Genomic DNA, 18,021 nt, shown 5'->3' on the forward strand with positions numbered 1-18,021 from the left:
AAAAGTAAAAAATAAAATTAAAAAAAATACAGGCATTTAAGATGCGGTAGTATTGCTCTCTTTAAAGTGTGACGTAGGTGTAAAAGAGCCCTTACTCAACTTAGTATAATGTGAAACTGTGTTAAATTTACATAACCAATTATTTGCAAGATAAATAAAAGATTTGAAAGATATTTGCTTCCATGTAATTAGATGATTAAAGAGAACACAACTTTATTACCCAATACGCAGGCCATAGATGGTTCGAATCTCAGTCGGCTCAGCAGGGACAGGCCAAGATTCGAGCTAACTATGGGCAGGCTGATTGTACCCAAGTTAGTCCAGGGAGAACACAATAGCTCAGCGGGGAGGATTTCCTCATCAACAGTGACTGTGTTGATGGGGAAATTGAGCCATTTTCTATCCTGCAACCCATTGCTCCAGGAAAGAAAATTACATCTGCCTGCCTTAAGCCCAGTAGACAAAGGCCCAATGCTGGCAGACATCAGCTTGTTCAATAAAACCAGTCCAATATTCGACCCATGTGTAAGCCAGCTGGTTTCTGGTTTGGCTGTTTGGCCGGCTTCTGTTGGAGGAGCTTGTTGGAAAACTCGCAGCCAGCTGACCGGCTGTTCTGGTGGGGGGGCTGTCCCCTATCAGAACACAATAGCTCAGGAGGGGAAATCGCTGTACTAACATCAGATTACTGGGTTGAACAGAAAAAATCGAATAGTGCGTACCAGGCTTTACTCTAAAACATGGACATAGCCCCAAAAGGGACATTTTTATAAAAGGTGGGAGGAACTTCTCACAAAACTTTTGTTACTTGGTTTACCTTGGTTTTCTGGCTGGCCTTGAACCATCTCTACTGACATTGCTTCACTGAGCTTTATAAGGACTCCCTCTTTGTCATTTTGATTCTTCTCCATTCTATATTTTGAATTGACATTCTTTTCAGCTTGCTCTGGGGGGACTTTATGCCTATAAGATACCTATGACCATTTAAATTCAGTTAATCCCTGAACTTTGGAGTTTTGCTTTAGTTTATGTACCGTATTTTATTTTTATTTTGGGTTTGCTGCACATGATTTAATGTTTTTTGCATGAGGTATATATGCACAAGTTAATATATATTTCATTTTTGGTCACTTTACCTGTAGCGCTTCACTTTTTGGTTTTTCACAATGCTTTTATTACTGTCCTTGCCTTCCTGTCCCAGTGACACCCCCTTAATTTCTTACATGGACATCACTGGGACAAAAGTGAAGGAAAATCCACCCAATTGTGTCAAAGACAGAAATAAAAACTTGACGAAACCTTTTTTTACTTTCGATTTGAACGTGCTTGGTTTTCTATCATAACTGTCAAATACTTGCATGTACATGCAAAAGCTACTAAAGAATGAGAAACAAAAACAAATAACTGATTTTTGTTTAGATTAACAGACCCTTGACCATGAAGAAGGAAGGAATCCAGACAAGAAACCGAAAAATGTCTAGCAAGTCAAAAAAGAGCAAAAAAATCCATGATGGCCTTGACGATTACCCCAAGAGCAGCTCGTTCAGCCCTGCCGCCCTCTCCAGGCACATGTCCACCCTCAGCCACCTTTCACCTTTTAGTCACCCCGGCCACATGCTGACCACGCCGACGCCAATGCATCCATCATCTGGCCTCTCTTTTGGACCTCATCATCCCTCCAGTATGGTAACTGCCATGGGTTAGACTTTACTCTTTGTAACTTGCATCCCTTTTAAGACTTCATCTATATTTTGCATTTTTTTGGAAAGTGATGACCCTTTAAAATATGAAAAAAAATAAATAAAATGTTATTTAAAATGCCGACGCACGGTAGTGCTTGCAACTTTGAAAAGGAACTCACTGTGGCATCTACGCATTCTTGACCACTGAATCTGGATCCCATTTGTGAATAAGCCATTGAAACCTTGACTCCCTGTTGATAAGGGTTTCTAGTGCTGTGAACAAAATGAGAGACATTGCAAAAAAAAAGAACTTTATGCTGTACATTTTGGAGACTTTTATTTCTGCTTAGCACCTGTATGAAAAGCATGAAGGACAGCAAGATTTTTATGGGGAGCCTGGCAGTCGACCTTAGACTCATTGAACTCTCAGGCTGCTTGACTCACAACGTGAACACACTGCTAGTCTTGTTTTCTGTAACTGGCAGAGGTTGTTTGATGCATTAAAACTGTAAACGGTTCGTACGTTCAGGCTGTGGGTCTCTTCGCAGGAAGCACTATCAGTCCTGGGCAATTAAAGTTACTATACGGAAATTGTCAGAAAGGATTCGCAGATAGCCATTCCTCAGGCTTCAATGCATTGTGAACAATTTCCTGTAATTGTTGTTTGTATGTATAATTCAAAGACACCAAAATATAAAAAAGATGTAGATTTATTTCATCATATTATACAGACTGAATGGTTGTATAAATTTATTTACTGCTAGTGTAAAGAAACCGCTTTTATTGTTTTCATATTTTTTTTTTCTTTCTTTAAAAATAAAATAGACTGCATTCTGTTGAAACAAGGTGGTTTGTCATCTACTTGTTCTAAATTCGAAATCTGTGACCGAATGTTGACTCATTAATAGATATAAAAAATAATAAATGATGGAGCATTTAGAAAACGCAGAGACCTGTTTGTATTCAGTATACATTCAAACAACTCTGAATAGTAACTACATGCCTGCATCAATAAATGGTGACTTGACGGAAAAGGCTGCGAAAAAAAAATCCCTCAGTGACTTCCTTTGCTTGATGAAGATTCTAAAGCAGGGGTCTCAAACTGGTGGCCCTCCAGCTGTTGCAGAACTACAATTCCCATGAGGCATTGCAATACTGACATTTACAAGCATGACTCCCATAGGCAGAGGCAGGGCTGCCGCTAGAAATCCCAGGGCCTCATACAGCCTACCTGACAGGGCCCCCCCCCCCACTTCCGGCGAAAATATCAAAATTATATTATCACCCCCCCAATCTGTCTTCCTAGCACAAATTCCGCCCAATCACCCCTCCCAGCACAACCCCCCAAATCCCTCCACAAATTCACAACCCCGTCCCCCCAGCACAAATTCCCCCCTCCTAGCACAAATCCCCCAACCCCACTCCTAGCACAAATTTACCCCCCAATCCCCCCTTCTGGCTCAAATCCCCCAAACCCTCCTACAAGCACATACCCCCCCCATTCCTCCTTCTACCAAATCCCCCCCCAAATCCCCATTACACTTTCTAGCAAAGAGAGCTGCCAATCCCTCAAACATTCCAAGCATAAATTATTTTCCCATTATTATTCCTGTAAGCCCCCCAAACCGACATGGAGAAACCACTACTAAGCCAGGAGGGGGTGCACTGTGTTGTGCTTTCCCCTCCTGTCTGAACAACACACAGCATAAGAGACAGGATCGCTCTTACATTGCATCGGACAGTACACTCACACACACAGTTTGATTACCGCCCCCTACCCACATTTCCTGCTGTCGGGAGATGAGCAGCCCGTGGAGGAGGTAGGGGGCAGTAATCAAACTGTGTGTGCAGTGCGATGCAATGTAAGAGCGATCCTGTCTCTTATGCTGCATGGATGAGTGTTGTTCAGACAGGAGGGGAGAGCCCACAGAGCACCACACAGCACACCTCCTCCCAGGTCTTACCTCTCCACGACTCCACCACTTCTCCAGACTGCCGTCCCCGTGTCCCAGCTCTGAGTGTGGGCGGAGACAAACAGCTGAAAGCCGGCGAGAGGGGGAAAACCCGGCTTTCAGCCAGTGGAGGAAGAGCCAGCCAGTGCATTGCTCTGTCACTGATCCCTCTCCCCACCAATCCTACTGCTGCCCGGGCCCCCCTATGTGCCCGGGCCCCATACAGGAGTACTGGCTGTACCCCCCTGATGGCGGCCCTGGGCAGAGGTACAATGCGACTTGTAGTTCTGCAACAGCTGGAGCAGCCTTTTTCAACCAGGGTGCCCAGGCACCCTGGGGTGCCTTCAGGTTTCTTCAGGAGTGCCTTGGAAAAATGACTAAAAATTTATCAAAAATTGTATACAAGCCAACAGGTGGATGAAGCCTTCCTTTTAGTTCCACAAAGCTGTGGGTTTTCATTATGCACCACTACGACTTTCTAGATAATGGCATCCTAAAAAGCAATGGCATGATTAGTTGATAAGGAGGATGTCTGTTGTCTCCACAGCATCCTTGTTTGACCCTCCTGTGCCCCTCTTCCTCAGAACTGTGGTTACCTTAGCTGACTATTGGAAAGAAATTGAGGGAGAAGAGAAACATTGGAATACTAGTCGGTACCAGTGTGCAAAAGTGTATTTGCTTTGGAAGAATAAATTACCTCTAACGTTGGGTGTCCTATGTGTGTGGATGTTGCTGCATTATGTAAAACTATTAGAATAGTCTTTGACTATTTTGAATGGGTTGTCTTGAGACTGTCCATAATTTTAAAGGGTGCCTTGACTGAAAAAAGGTTGAGAAACACTGAGCAGGAGGGCCGCCAGTTTGAGACCCTTGGTATAGAAGTTAGATGTCACACAATGTTATTAAAGCTGGTCATACACTTGTAGATTTTTAAGGCTGGGTTCAAACTGATACGGATGTACTACAAAGCATGTCATTTGTACAGGAATCGCACCGGAATCAGTGCAGTGAAAATTGAGGCATACATTATGTATGGCTCAATTTGCACTGGATCCGCACCAACAAAGTGCAGGACCCTTTTTTTATCCACACTGGAAACGGATCGCATGGGTGTTCAATCCGATTCCACAGTTGGCACTGCATTCTGCAAATCGGTTTGGGGGTTTCGTTAACTTTATATTGACACCGCAGCAGTTCGCAGAGCGCAGTGTGAACTGCTGGTGATTCTGATCCTGGGAAACCGCACAGGAATTGCTGTGGTTCCTGCACAGCATCAGTGTGAACCCAGCCTTAATGGACATTTGTGAAAACATTTGTGCGAAAATATTCAGTAAATTTGATGATTTGTTGAATATTGTTCCAAAAATACTTCAAAATGTAATTTGCTTTTACCATTCAATTTTGGAATGAATGGACTTCCCCAAACTAAAATCATACACAGGGGTTGATTTAATAAAACTGGAGAGTGCAAAATCTGATGCAGCTTTGCATGGTAGCCAAGCAGCTTCTAAATTTGGCTTGTTCATTTAACCACTTAAGCCCCGGAAGATTTTACCCCCTTCTTGACCAGGGCCTATTTTACGATTCGGCACTGCGTGACTTTAACGGACAATTGCGCGGTCGTGCGACGCTGTACCTAAACGAATTTGACATCCTTTTTTTCCCACAAACAGCGCTTTCTTTTGGTGGTATTTGATCACCTGTGCGATTTTTTGATCATGCGCTATAAATAAAAAAAGAGCGCAAATTTTGCAAAAATAACAATATTTTTCACATTTTTTTTTTTTGAAATCCCCCCCCCAAAAAAAAAAATGTAAAAATCAACATTTTTAACATTTTCGGCCAATTTGTTTTATGCTACATATGTTTGGTAAAAAAAATCGCAAAAAGCGTATTTTGATTGGTTTGTGCAAAAGTTATCGCATTTACTAACTAAGGGAAAGATTTTTGTCATTTTTGTTGTTTTTTTTAATGCGTAATGGTGGCGATCTGCGATTTCTTTTGCGGTACTGCGACATTGCGGCGGACAGATCGGACCCTTGACTGACATTTTTGACACTTTTGGGGTTACCAGTGACATTACTACAGTAATCAGTGCTATAAATATGAACTGTTACTGTAAAATTACACTGGCAGTGAAGGGGTTAACTTTTTTGAGAGGGAGGGGTTATGTGTGTCCCTAGGGGCGTGATTCTAACTGTGATTGGCTGTGGCTTGAGGTGTAGGAACAGTGATCAACGGTCCTACATAGTAGAACCGTATGATCACTATTCCTACACAGGGGAGAATGACAGGCGGCTTGTTTACATAAGCCGCCTGCCTTTCTCCCTCTCCACCGACGAACGCGAGTGACCGGCGGACGATCGGGTCCGCCGGTCACACGTGCGGGGGGGGGGGTCCGTGACCGCGCAGGAGTGCGCCTCCGGTGGCGCGCGCTCACTCCCGAGTAGATGTACGTCTCTTTGCCTGTGAGGGGCTGACTGCCGCAGTAAATATACTGTGGGCAGTCGGCAAGCGGTTTAAGCGGTTCTCCTCTCCCCCTCCCGCCCTGCAATCTTCTGGGACACGTCACAGGTCCCAGAAGATTGCCCGTCCACTCAGGACGCGCAGCCTGACTCGCGCATGCTCAGTGCGCATCCGGCTGTGAAGCCGCAAGCTGTCACAGCCGGGTGCCCACAGTAGTTATGCTGGCACCATGGAGAGAAGAGGGAGAGAACCGAGGCTCCCACCGGGTGCATTGCTGGATCGCGGGAAAGGTGAGTGTGTGTTTGTATACTATTTTAGCTGCTGACTTTTATTAAACACAAAAACCAGTGGAACTCGGCTTAAGCTGTGAAAAAAAAAAAAAAAAAATATTGGAAACCGATTGGTTTCTATGCAGAGCCCTACCAGTTTTGCACTCTCCAGTTTTAGTAAATCATCCCCATAATGTTATAAAATCATTAATTCGAGAAAAATTTTCCATCCTGCATCTTCACTTTGGTCAAAAACGAACATCGATTTGACCCCACTAACGATTAGAATATCAAAAGAACATTCTTAAAATGAAACTTTACAAACAAAATTCTACTATTGTATGGCCTGCGTTAACCAGTATTAAACCCAAAACCAGAAATGTAATATATTGCAGCTTACCAATCCTTGAATGTAGTCGCTGTATTCGTTTCCTTTTTTTAGGCTCCCCCCCCCCCCCCGTTTTCACTTACTGATCTGGCCAGTAACACACCTCCTTTATTAGCCCTCATGTCACGCATGTTGTCATGCAAATTGATAGGTCCAAATTGCAAGACAAGTCGCACCCTATTTTCAGCAATGGAACTATTCAAATCGGTGCAACATCGACTTTGTGGTACCGTACCGATTTGATAAAAAAAAGTTCCTGCACAATTTTTTTGTGATTTCGGTGCGACTTGCATAGACATCTGTGCATTAAGTCACACAGATGACAGCCAAGCCGCACCTGAAGTCACACTGATATGCGGCTTTGAAATTGTGCGATTTCAACTGAAGTCGCATCATTTTGAAGTCGGATTCGGTGTGAACTGGGGCTTCAAGTGCTTATATTCTGAAAGAAGGAGCACAGGGGGCAGATTTGGACAGCAGCAATGCCAGTCGGGAGGGAGGGGAGTGTTAGATGTACTAGCAGATTTATTTACAGTAACAAATTGAAGTTGAACTATAGCTAATACTTTATAATTCGTTTCAGAAAACATTTTTTTCCTTATTAGATAAACGTTTTACATAAATAAATAAAAGCTGATCATTTAACCACTTGCTGACCTGGCTTTCTCTGGTAATTTTTGTTTAGATGTGTACATTTGTATTTTTTTCTAGAAAGAAAGCGTTTTAAAGGTCTTTTAGCAGAGACCCTAGGGAATAAAATGGTGATTATTGCAATTTTCACACAGTATTTGCGCAGTGGTTTTGCAAATGCAATTTTTTTTTGGAAAAAATACACTTTAATGAATTTAGAAAAATAAAACACAGTAGTTACCTCAATCTTTTTTTGTATAATGTGAAAGATGATGTTATGCCAAGTTATTACATACCTAACATATAACGCTTTAAACTTGCGCTAGGTCGTGGAATGGTGACAAACTACGAAACTAAAAAATCTCCATATACGACGCTTTGGACGCCTTTACAGGTTACCAGTTTAGAGTTACAGAGGAGGTCTGTAAACGTTTGCGGAGATACCTCACATGTGTGGTTCAAATACCGTTTACATATGCGTGAGCGGCTTACATATGCGTTTGCTTCTGCGTGCAAGCAGAGGTATAGGGGCACTTTACATTTTATTTTTTATATTTTTTGAATTATTTATTTTAGTTTTTATTCTTTATTTTTACACTGTCCATTTAATTTTTTTTCTTTTTGATCACTTTTATTCTTATTAGAAGGAATGTAAACATCCCTTTAAAAGAAATAAGGGTGACAGGTCCTTTTTATGAAGCGATCTGGGGTCAAAAATATTTTTTTGATCTTTCGCTTTAATTTTTTTTTCTTCCAGCCTGAATGGGAAGTAATGTCATGACGTCGCTCCAGTCTTCAAAGGCCATAGAGTCGATCAAAAAGTGTTAACTCTTTGATCGCCTATGGCAGGACCGTCTTTAATATTGATTGGACCCTGGGCAAACATTTTCTTGGGCCCTTCCAAATCCACTTATCAACTATTCTCAAGCAGCTGCTTTAGGCCCCACAACAATGACTGGGCTTGGGGCAGCTGCCCCTTTTGCCCTGCCTTAAAGAAGGCCCTGGCCTATGGGAGCGGATTGCCGCACCTTCAGATTGTATCTTGGGTGAACCGGCAGTCATGGTAAGCCCGAGAAGCACCGGCGAGTGGTGGGAGAGGATGGCTCATGAGTTGCTCGGACCTGTTTCATGGGAAAGTCAGCTTCCGGCTGAAAAAAAGGTACCGGTGTTTTGGCTGACATCTTCAGCCATAATCCCTGTAAACCACTTGCAAACCGCAACGTATATATACATACTGGGGGCAGTGGTTAAGCACCCCAGGCAGAGTTTAATTGTTTGTCTCATCCCTGGAACTGCAAGAGAGCTGTTCTGTTGAGAAGCAACATACTCACTGGCTGGGCCAAATGTTGCGGCCATTTTCATTGTTAACTGCATTGTCGCATCAAAAAAAAAAAAAACCATACTGACTGGCTGGATCACCCAATGAAAATAAAGGAAAGAAAAGAAAACTGATACAGCCACCATATCTAAGAATTGTTAAACTGAAGTATGATAAATGTTTGCTTTTGGGTTTAATACCGCTTTAATGCTGCATTTTAGCCAGCAGGACATTTATTTTATGAACTGCAAGGAAATAAAAGAAAGGGGTAGATTTATGCTTACTATTTTATTTTCTTACAAGGAAACTTTCTTTCATTAAGCTTTTATATTTTGAAGATGTAAAGTTTATTATATATGCCATTTCCAGTAGTATACATGTCCCTAAAATAAAGGACTGAAGACCATTTTGAACCCTCATTGTAAAGGTAAATTCAGATGACATTTGTCTGTATTTAGTTTAGTCAGTGTTTTTTTCTTTAAGTGTTTTTCCACTTCTGTAGGCCAATTGGGATAACATCTACCTGTTATATATTTCCATTTACATGACTTGAAAAGATATTTAAACATTTCTGCTTACCTTTTTACATGCTCTTTTCGATAAAATGCAGGACTGAAACATTTTGCTTAATTTTTCGTTCTCTGTAATGTTTACAACGGGATAGGCAGGAAATGTTTACCGTAATTAACTCTGTCTGTACTGTACTGGCAGATCCCATTATCAGTTGTTAACTAGATTTGAGGGGTTTATTTACTAAAGCTAGAGAGTGTAAAATTAGGCTCACTTCTGCATGAAAACGAATCCGCTTCCAGGTTTTAGAAGCTGATTGGTTTCTAAGAAGAAGTGATTTTGCACTTTCTCCACCACCTTCTTCCTGAAAGCTCAGATAAGCTTTATAAATTCTGCATTTTGAACAAATGTAGAGAAGAGATGGCTGTAGTTAAACACGTAAAACTTTTGATGGAGGATGTGCTTCATCTCTGAGTATTGCTTGAGACTATTCACTTTTCTGGGGTATTTGTAAGGGTTTGCAACCACTTAAAGTTCTACTGGTGTATGACCAGTCTTAAGCCTCGTACACACGATGAGAATATCGGACGAATGATCATCCGTTTTTTTTTTGTTTTTTTTTTGCATGCTAGTCTCATATTGAAAATGAAGAGGTTACTAAAGTTACGGAGATTCTCTTTAGAAAGAATACAACTTCGGAAGTAATGTTTGGTATTGTATTGTAATGTATTCTTTAGTTTCTGAGCATGCGTAGTCTAGGTTTCGTATGAAAACTGTACTGAATAAACAAAAATCGTTCTGGTATCATACGAGAAAAATGTTCATGCTTGTCCTATCAGAACATTTTGCATGAACTGTTGTTATTGACTCTTGAAAGATGTGTAATAACGATCAAATTTTCGTAAGATCATTTCGAAAGCGGTGTTTTTCCGATTTTCTCATCGTGTGTAGGATTTAGAAATGGGGCTTTTTGCATTGTATGTTAATGAGGCAAAGCTCAGTGTGTCGTAATGCCTCGTACACACAATCAGATAATTACAACACTTATCGTTCGCATTTTGTTGCATGATACTAATATTGAATTCAACAATGGGTACTAAACGTATGATTTTTTTCGTACAATTCTGGAAAAGCTTCCTGGTTGCGTAGCTATGTATCGGATGGTGAAAAACAAAAACAATGGCAGCCAGGCTTTTTCCGGGTTATTTTCGTGTTTCTGATCATGCGTGGTCTTTGTCTATCGATTTTTAAATGAACGCATACTGTACTGATTAAACGATTGTCGTTCGCTAGGCTATTGTACGACAAAAATTTTCGTGTTTGTCCCTTGGATTTTGTTTTTACGAAATGTCGTGATCGGCTGTTGAAAGCTGCGTACAGATTGTCGTGCAATCAATTTGAAAGCAATTTTATGTGTACGAGGCAACAGAATAACAATGTTGAAAATAGCATGCAATTTGCCCAAAGGCGAAATCCAAACAAACATCCAAAAGGTAAGTAATATTTAAAAATGTATGTATTAGGTATGCTGTGTGAATGGGAACATATAACAAACATATAGTAGGGTGTTCTCAAATTTGACTTCAAAAGTGGAGATACGCTTTAACTGCTTGCCAACCGTATACTGTTTATATACGGTGGTAAAGCGGCTCCACTGTGTCTGGGGCTGCTTCTGCTGTGATTGGACTCAGTGGGAATCAATCAGCGGGTCCCAGCGGGACCCACCGATCATTCCTAAGAGACAGAATGGTGGTCTGCCTATGTAAACAAGGCATATCGCCATTCTGTGAAAAGGGGAGGTAGTGATCCTGTGTTTCTGCTAAGCAGAAACACAGATCTCTGCCTTCCAACAGTAAAGGCAACCCCCCACACAGTTAGCAAGCACTCCCTAGGAACACAATTAACCCTTTGATCGCCCCTGATGTTAACCACTTCCCAGCCAGTGTCATTAGTACAGTGACATTGCATTTTTTTTAGCACGATCTCTGTATTAGTGTCACTGGTCCCCAAAACGCGTGACTAAAGCCCCATACACACGTACCGATCGTCGTCATACAAACGTCGGCGGACGAAAGATCTGCCGATTGTACGCTTGTTAGTATGGTGCCTCCGACAGCTGTCTGCGTACATTCTGCGGACAAGAGTCTTTCTTGCAAACATGAAAATTTTTGTATGCCGACACCGGACGATTGTTCGCCAGTCAGTACAGAATTCTGCCGACAGACCGCAGATTTGCAAGACTGGGCATGCTCAGAAAAGAAAAAACACAGGGAAAGTTAACCATTACATGACATCACTTCTGCAGTCAGCTGAAGTCGGCGTACAACATTCTTGTGCTGTCTTTGCACTTTTCAACAGACATCGACATCCCGGGGAGAAAAGACGAACGTTTGTATGACGACGATCGGTACGTGTGTACGGGGCTTTAGTTTCCAATTTGTCCGCCCCAATGTTGCAGTCCAGCTATAAACTGCTCACTGCAATTACTAGTAAAAAAATTTAAATTCCATAAATATATTCCATAGCCTGTAGTTGCAAAAACTTTTTTTCAAACCAATCAATATACGCTTATTGGAATTTTTTTTTTTTTACCAAAATTATAGCAGAATACATATTAAAATTCGTTTTTTTTCTATTTTTTATTGGATATGTTTTATAGAAGAAAGTAAGAAATATTGTTTTTTTTTCAAATTTTACCTAGAGTGCAAAAAATAAAAACCGCCGAGGTGCTCAAATAGCACCTGTAATGGAACCGACACCCACACTGTACTTGTGGGCTTCCGTCAGTATACGCCTTCTTTCAGTCTTGAACATAGATATCAGATTTTCCAGCCACCCCCATACAAAGCTAGTCCACAACTTAGCTCGTACTGGAACCTTCTCCTTTATTGAACAACGCACACAGTTTATATACAGCATGGACATCCCCCTCCTGATCAGATTACCACACACAGGTCAGGGGTTGCCTGAATACATTATCATATGCAGATGAAATTGTATACAGAAATAGAATTACCCTGAACTAATTATCTAGCCACCTGGACAGAAACTATATGTGAGTTCATTAATAATTAACAATGGGACAGACATGCTTAACAGAATACACATCACACCTCAATACACAGACAATAGGAAAAGGCCGCCAGTGACAGACTGTCTGTCTCTGCCATTGAAGTACAATACACATTATCATAAGTTTAAACACAGAACCCATTTGAAGCAATCCAAACCATATTCTTAGTGTCCACTAAGTAACTGTCTTTCACTCCCAGTGACGGTGAGTACCGACACACCACCAAAAGAAAGCTCTATTTGTGGGCAAAAAGGACATCAATTTTATTTGGGTACAGCATCGCACAACCGCACAATTGTCAGTTAAAGTAACGCAGTGCCGTATCACAAAAAATGGTCTGGTCAGGAAGGGGGTAAGCCTTCCGGAGGGCAACTGAATAAACTGAACCAGTGCTTTCCCCATACATGTTGATGGTTCACTTTAATCGTCCCTTCTCAATTTGCATATGCATTCCTTTCCTTTGCCAGCCACCTGCTACATTCAGGGAATAGCTGCTCTGCTCAAGCTACAAAATTGACCAAGTCAGAGCTTACATATTCTCTCTATGTGGAAGTGCTTGTGCTTGGGGGCTGACCCAGTACTGCTGCATAGAGTGAATCACTATTCTCAAAATATAAAACATAGAGCTGAATGGCTGAACGGAACAGTGGGGAGTAAAGGAAAGATGAATATGTGCTGCTGGGGAGATGAAAGATGAAAGCACACCTGTTGTAACGTTTACTGAGAACTTAGAACTTTTGGCTGTTTTGTCTGCTGTTATTGTTCTTCTGAAATATAGTGATGAACTCCAGATAGATAAAACCAAAAATAATGTGTATTTTCAGTACATCTAGTGTATCTGACTTTGTCTTTCTATCCATATTCTGTAATCATCTGCTGTGCTCAATGTAGAAGAGGGTTAGGCAGGCCATAGATTATGCGATTTTTCTTCCTGCAACCAAGGTTTGCTGGAAAGAAAATCACTAGATTTCCTCAAATCCCTCCAGCAGAGCTAATGGGGTTGATTTACTAAAGGCAAATAGGCTGTGCACTTTGCAAAAAACAGTTGCAGCTGCTCCAGAGCTTGGTAAATGAGCAGAAGCTCTGCTAACTTCCTTCATCCAATCATGTGTAAGCAAAAATGCTGTTTTTTTTTCCTTGCATGTGATTGGGTATTCTTTGCAAAGTGAAGCTTTACTTCATTTACTATGCTCTGGAGCAACTGCACTTTGCAAAGTACAGAGTCTAGTAAGTCAACTCCATTGTGTTCTCCTGACTGGGGGGGGAGCCATCCCTACCAGGAGAACACAATGATTATTGCTAGCGGCTATAGCTGCTGGAAATAATCGTATGCTAGAAATCTGACATGCTGTACCCAAGTTGATCGCTAGATCGACTTGGGTACAATCAGCCTGCTCATGAATAGATCAAATCTTGGCCGGTCCCTGCTAAAAGAGATTCAAACCATTTATAGCTGGCTTTAGTCATTCATATGATCCAACCAGAGCTCATTGCTTTTTTCCATCTGCCTATTTGCAATTCTCTCTGTCTAAAGCCCCGTACACACGTACCGATTGTCGGCCGTAAATATTCGGCCGCCGACCGATCGGCCGATTGTAGGCTTGTTAGTATGATGCTTCCGACAGCTGACAGCGCATTTTCGGCCGAACAGAATCTGTCGTGCAGACTTTGATATCAGCTTTTTCACGAGCAAGGCGGAGCACCTTCTCCCTGTCCCTGTAGTGTAAGATCTTGGCGAGCATGGGCCTGGGAGCATTACCAGGTAGCGCCCTAGTGGGAACACGGTGTGCACGTTCCACCGCGTACAGAGAGGAGAATGACTCACGCCCGAAGATCTCACAGAGCCATTTTTCTACAAAGTCCGTGGGGTCCCTGCCCTCCACCTTCTCCGGGAGCCCCACTATACGAACATTATTTCTGCGCAGGCGGTTCTCAATATCGTCCGTCTTGTTCTTGTTGACCTGGGCTTGCCTGGCTGTTTCCCTGGATTCCGCAATTAATGTGGGCATCTGGTCTTCCAAGTCGCAGATGCGACTTTCGACAGCTGTGGTGCGTTCCCGCATTTTTTGTAAATCCTGGCGCAAAAGGGCCACTTCCTCCGTGAGACCCCCCAGTCTGTCCTTGACAGTGTTCACGGAAGCGGTGCATCTCTGTACAGCCAGGAGAATGTGTCCTAAGGTGGGCTGAGTCCCCTCCAGCATGCCCCCTTCCAGCTCAGCGCTACACTCGGGCTGTTCAGGTGGTTCCAAAGCCCCCAGGCCCTGCTGAAAGTCCCCAAGGGCCTGTGCTTCTGTCGGGGACGCAGACTCCACATCACTGGGGCCCGGGATGTCACACAGCTTTTTTGCATACAGCAGGATGTCACCATCACTGTCCTTTCCCCCCGTGCGCGCTGTTTTGGGCTTTGTATCTACGTCTTTCTGCCTGTCAGGGCCCCGGGATGAGTGCTGCGGAGTCCCCACGCCGGCACCATCCTGACTGGCCGAGCCAGGGACAGGGCCATCCTTCAGTTTGCTCCCACGGGTCATAGCAGCACCCGATCGGGACATGTATGGTATAAACAGGGAGGGCCCAAAATAAGGATCAGTCTAGGGTGAATAGCGGGCAAAGGATGGGGTACAGCCGCTTACCAGGTCCACGTCCGCTGAGGCTCCGCCGCGATCGGCCGCCCGCTGCAGGAAAGGCCGAGGCTTCGGCCTGTAACTAGGCCCCGATCCGGATCTCCGTTCTTCGCGGTCCCCCGCAAAAACTATCGTCAGGATTGCGTGGCAGGCAGGTAGGAGAGCCTCAGGGAGGCGAGCTGGGGCCCGATGGTGTGAGGCAGAGGCAGGATGGCGGTCCGGCGGAGCGGAGCGAAGCTGCGATCGGCCGCCCGCCACAGGAAAGGCCGCGGCTTCGGCCTGTAACTAGGCCCCGATCCGAATATTCGTTTTTCGCGGTCCCCCGCAAAAACTACAGGCAGGATCGTGCGGCAGGCAGGGAAGAGAGCCTTAGGGAGGCGAGCTGGTGCCCGATGGCGTGAGGCAGAGGCAGGATGGCAAGGGATGGTGGTCCGGTGGAGCGGAGCTCTCGCCACGGTCCAGGACTGCAGGTAAGCAGGAGCAAGAGGCAGCTGAAGGCTCAGAGGGATCCCCTGAGAAAGATCAGACCACAAATTAAGGGAATCCGGCCGGGCAAAGGATAATATTAACCACTTTACCTCTGCTCACAGTAATATTACTGCGGCAGAGTGGCTCGTTATCGTCTGACGACGTAGTACTACGTCGTCAGACACTCCCCCTTCTGGGCGGCGCTTGCGCGCCGCCGGAGGCTCGCTCCCGCTGTTTTCATTCACAGCGGGAGTCGGGCCAGGGGAGGAGCAGCGGCGATCACCGCTGCTCTTACCCGATCGTCGGGGATCGAGTCTGGAGATCCGCCCGCTGTGTGTAAACACAGCGGGCGGATCTCCATAGTGACAGGGAGTGACAGATCGGACTGTTCAGCATAGCTGGACATCCGATCTGTCCAAGACTCACTCAGTCACCTCCCCCCCTACACGTCAGTAAGCACCAGGCATACATTAACCCCTCCCTCTCCAATAAAATTAACCCCTTCCCTGCCAGTGTCATTTTTACAGTAACAGTGCATATATATAGCACTGATTACTGCAGTAATGTCACTGGTAACCCCAAAAGTGTCAAAAATGTCAGTCAAGGGTCCGATCTGTCCGCCGCAATGTCGCAGTCCCGCAAAAAAAATCGCAGATCGCCGCCATTACGCGTTAAAAAAAAAAACACCAAAAATGACAGAAATCTTTCCCTTTGTTAGTAAACGCAATAACTTTTGCGCAAACCAATCAAAATACGCTTATTGCGATTTTTTTTACCAAACATAGGTAGCAGAAAACAAATTGGTCAAAATTTTTTAAAAAAATTGGTTTTTACATCTTTTTTGGGGGGAATTTCATATAAAAAAATGTTAAAAATATTGTTATTTTTTCAAAATAAACGCTCTTTTTTTGTTTATAGCGCAAAAAGTAAAAATCGCACAGGTGATCAAATACCACCAAAAGAAAGCTCTGCTTGTGGGAAAAAAAGGACGTAAATTTCGTTTGGGTACGGCGTCGCAGGACCGCGCAATTGTCAGTTGAAGTCGCACAGCGCCGAATCGCAAAAAGTGGCCTGGACGGAAGACAGCAAAATCCTCCGGTGGTAAAGTGGTTAAAGGATTAATGTCGGGAGCTCCGTGAGCTATGTCTTCTCACATGCCCGGTCGGCCACGCCCCCCCGTCGTGCAGACTTTAAAATATTTGTTGGCCGTCACCAGAACGGCCGGTTGTTCGGCAGTCAGTACAGATTTCGGCCGACAGACAGCAGATTAGCAAGACTGGGCATGCTCAGAAAAGAAAAAAGACAAGGAAAGTTAACCATCACATGACATCACTTCTGCAGTCGGCTGTTGTTGGCCGACAAAATTCGTGTGCAGTCTTTTGCAGTTTTCAACAGACACGACAGCCCTGGACAAAAGACGGCCGATCGTTCGGCCGACGATCAGTACGTGTGTACGGGCTATACAGTGACAATGCAAACAGGAGGGGAGAGTATTGCAAAGACCTTATCAGTGTGCTGCTGCCCCTTTATTATCCAATCAACAGGCTGGGTGTGCAAATTGCATAGCTCAATTGCCGTAAAAAGTACAGAATTGGCTGTGTTCACAAACACAGCCAATGGATAACAGGGTGAACACAATTTTCAACTCCAGGAAATTAACAAAGATTGAGATATTCCAGTTCTCTTACAGATTAAAGTGATTGTAAAATCTTGTTTTTTTTTTTCTATTAAAATAACAAACATACTATACTTACCTTCTCTGGTCCTTGGGTACCAAGATGGAGCTCCTGGCTCCTCCCTCCTGTTGAATGCCCCCACAGCAAGCAGCTTGCTATGGGGGCACCCGAGCCAAGCTGCAGCTCTGTGTATCCATTCAGACACGGAGTTTCCATTTGGCCCCACCCCATCTCTCTCCTGATTGGCTAACTGAGTTTGATGAACAGCAGCGGAAGCCAATGGCGCCGCTGCTGTGTCTCAGCCAATCAGGAGAGAGAGTCCCGGAAGGCTGTGGCACTCATGGACATCACTGGATAGAGAGGGGGCTCAGATAAATAAAAGGGGGGCTAAAAGGGGGCTGCTGCACACAAAAGGCTTTTTATCTTAAAGCATAGAATGCATTAAGCTAAAAATCCTTCTGACTTTACAACTTTTAATTGCCTGTGCTGGAGAGTTATAAAATCCACTTTATGGGTACAACACACCTGGCAGGTGGCATTCAATCTTATTTGCTAGGGTTATTGATAGTTTGTCCTTATACTAAAGCTGGCCATACTTGGTTAGATTTTCGTGCGAACGTTCATAGAAAAATTGTTCAACATAACATTCTTTCTTGCTGTCATTGAGTCAAATAATTTTGTTTGAAAGTCATAAATTGTCCAGACCTGCGATTTGAATAGAATCCCAGATGTATTAAACAGGATTCATGACAATATGTGCAGTTTTTCCAACATGAAATCCACGCTCCCAGTTAGAAATGTGTTCATTCATGAAAAATTTTTCATTGTACTTCCTAATCACTACGGCTGAAAATTAAAATCGATTTGGCCCCATTAATGATTAGAAAATGAAATGAGCATTTTGAAAATGAACATAATCTCTTCTGGTATATGGTCAGCTTAAAGTGCTAGTAAACTCTCTGCTTTAATTT

General features: G+C 43.5%; 1 protein-coding gene across 6 annotated transcripts in view; it reads left to right on the forward strand.

The window, feature by feature from the left end:
• Window positions 1-2,524, forward strand: part of GATA3 (GATA binding protein 3) — a 49,251-nt gene extending 46,727 nt beyond the window's left edge. For 5 of the 6 annotated variants that reach the window (XM_082253089.1, XM_082253093.1, XM_082253091.1 and 2 more), the window contains one exon: window positions 1,417-2,524. In XM_082253089.1, the coding sequence (XP_082109215.1) occupies window positions 1,417-1,701 (285 nt within the window). In that variant the 3' untranslated portion in view covers window positions 1,702-2,524. The remainder of the gene's footprint in view (window positions 1-1,416) is intronic. The other variant, XM_082253094.1, reaches the window with a different exon arrangement.
• Window positions 2,525-18,021: the final 15,497 nt, after the last annotated feature.

The sequence above is a fragment of the Pelophylax lessonae genome (genome assembly GCF_965119305.1).
Source record: "Pelophylax lessonae genome assembly, chromosome: 4".
Taxonomy (NCBI): Eukaryota; Metazoa; Chordata; class Amphibia; order Anura; family Ranidae; genus Pelophylax; species Pelophylax lessonae.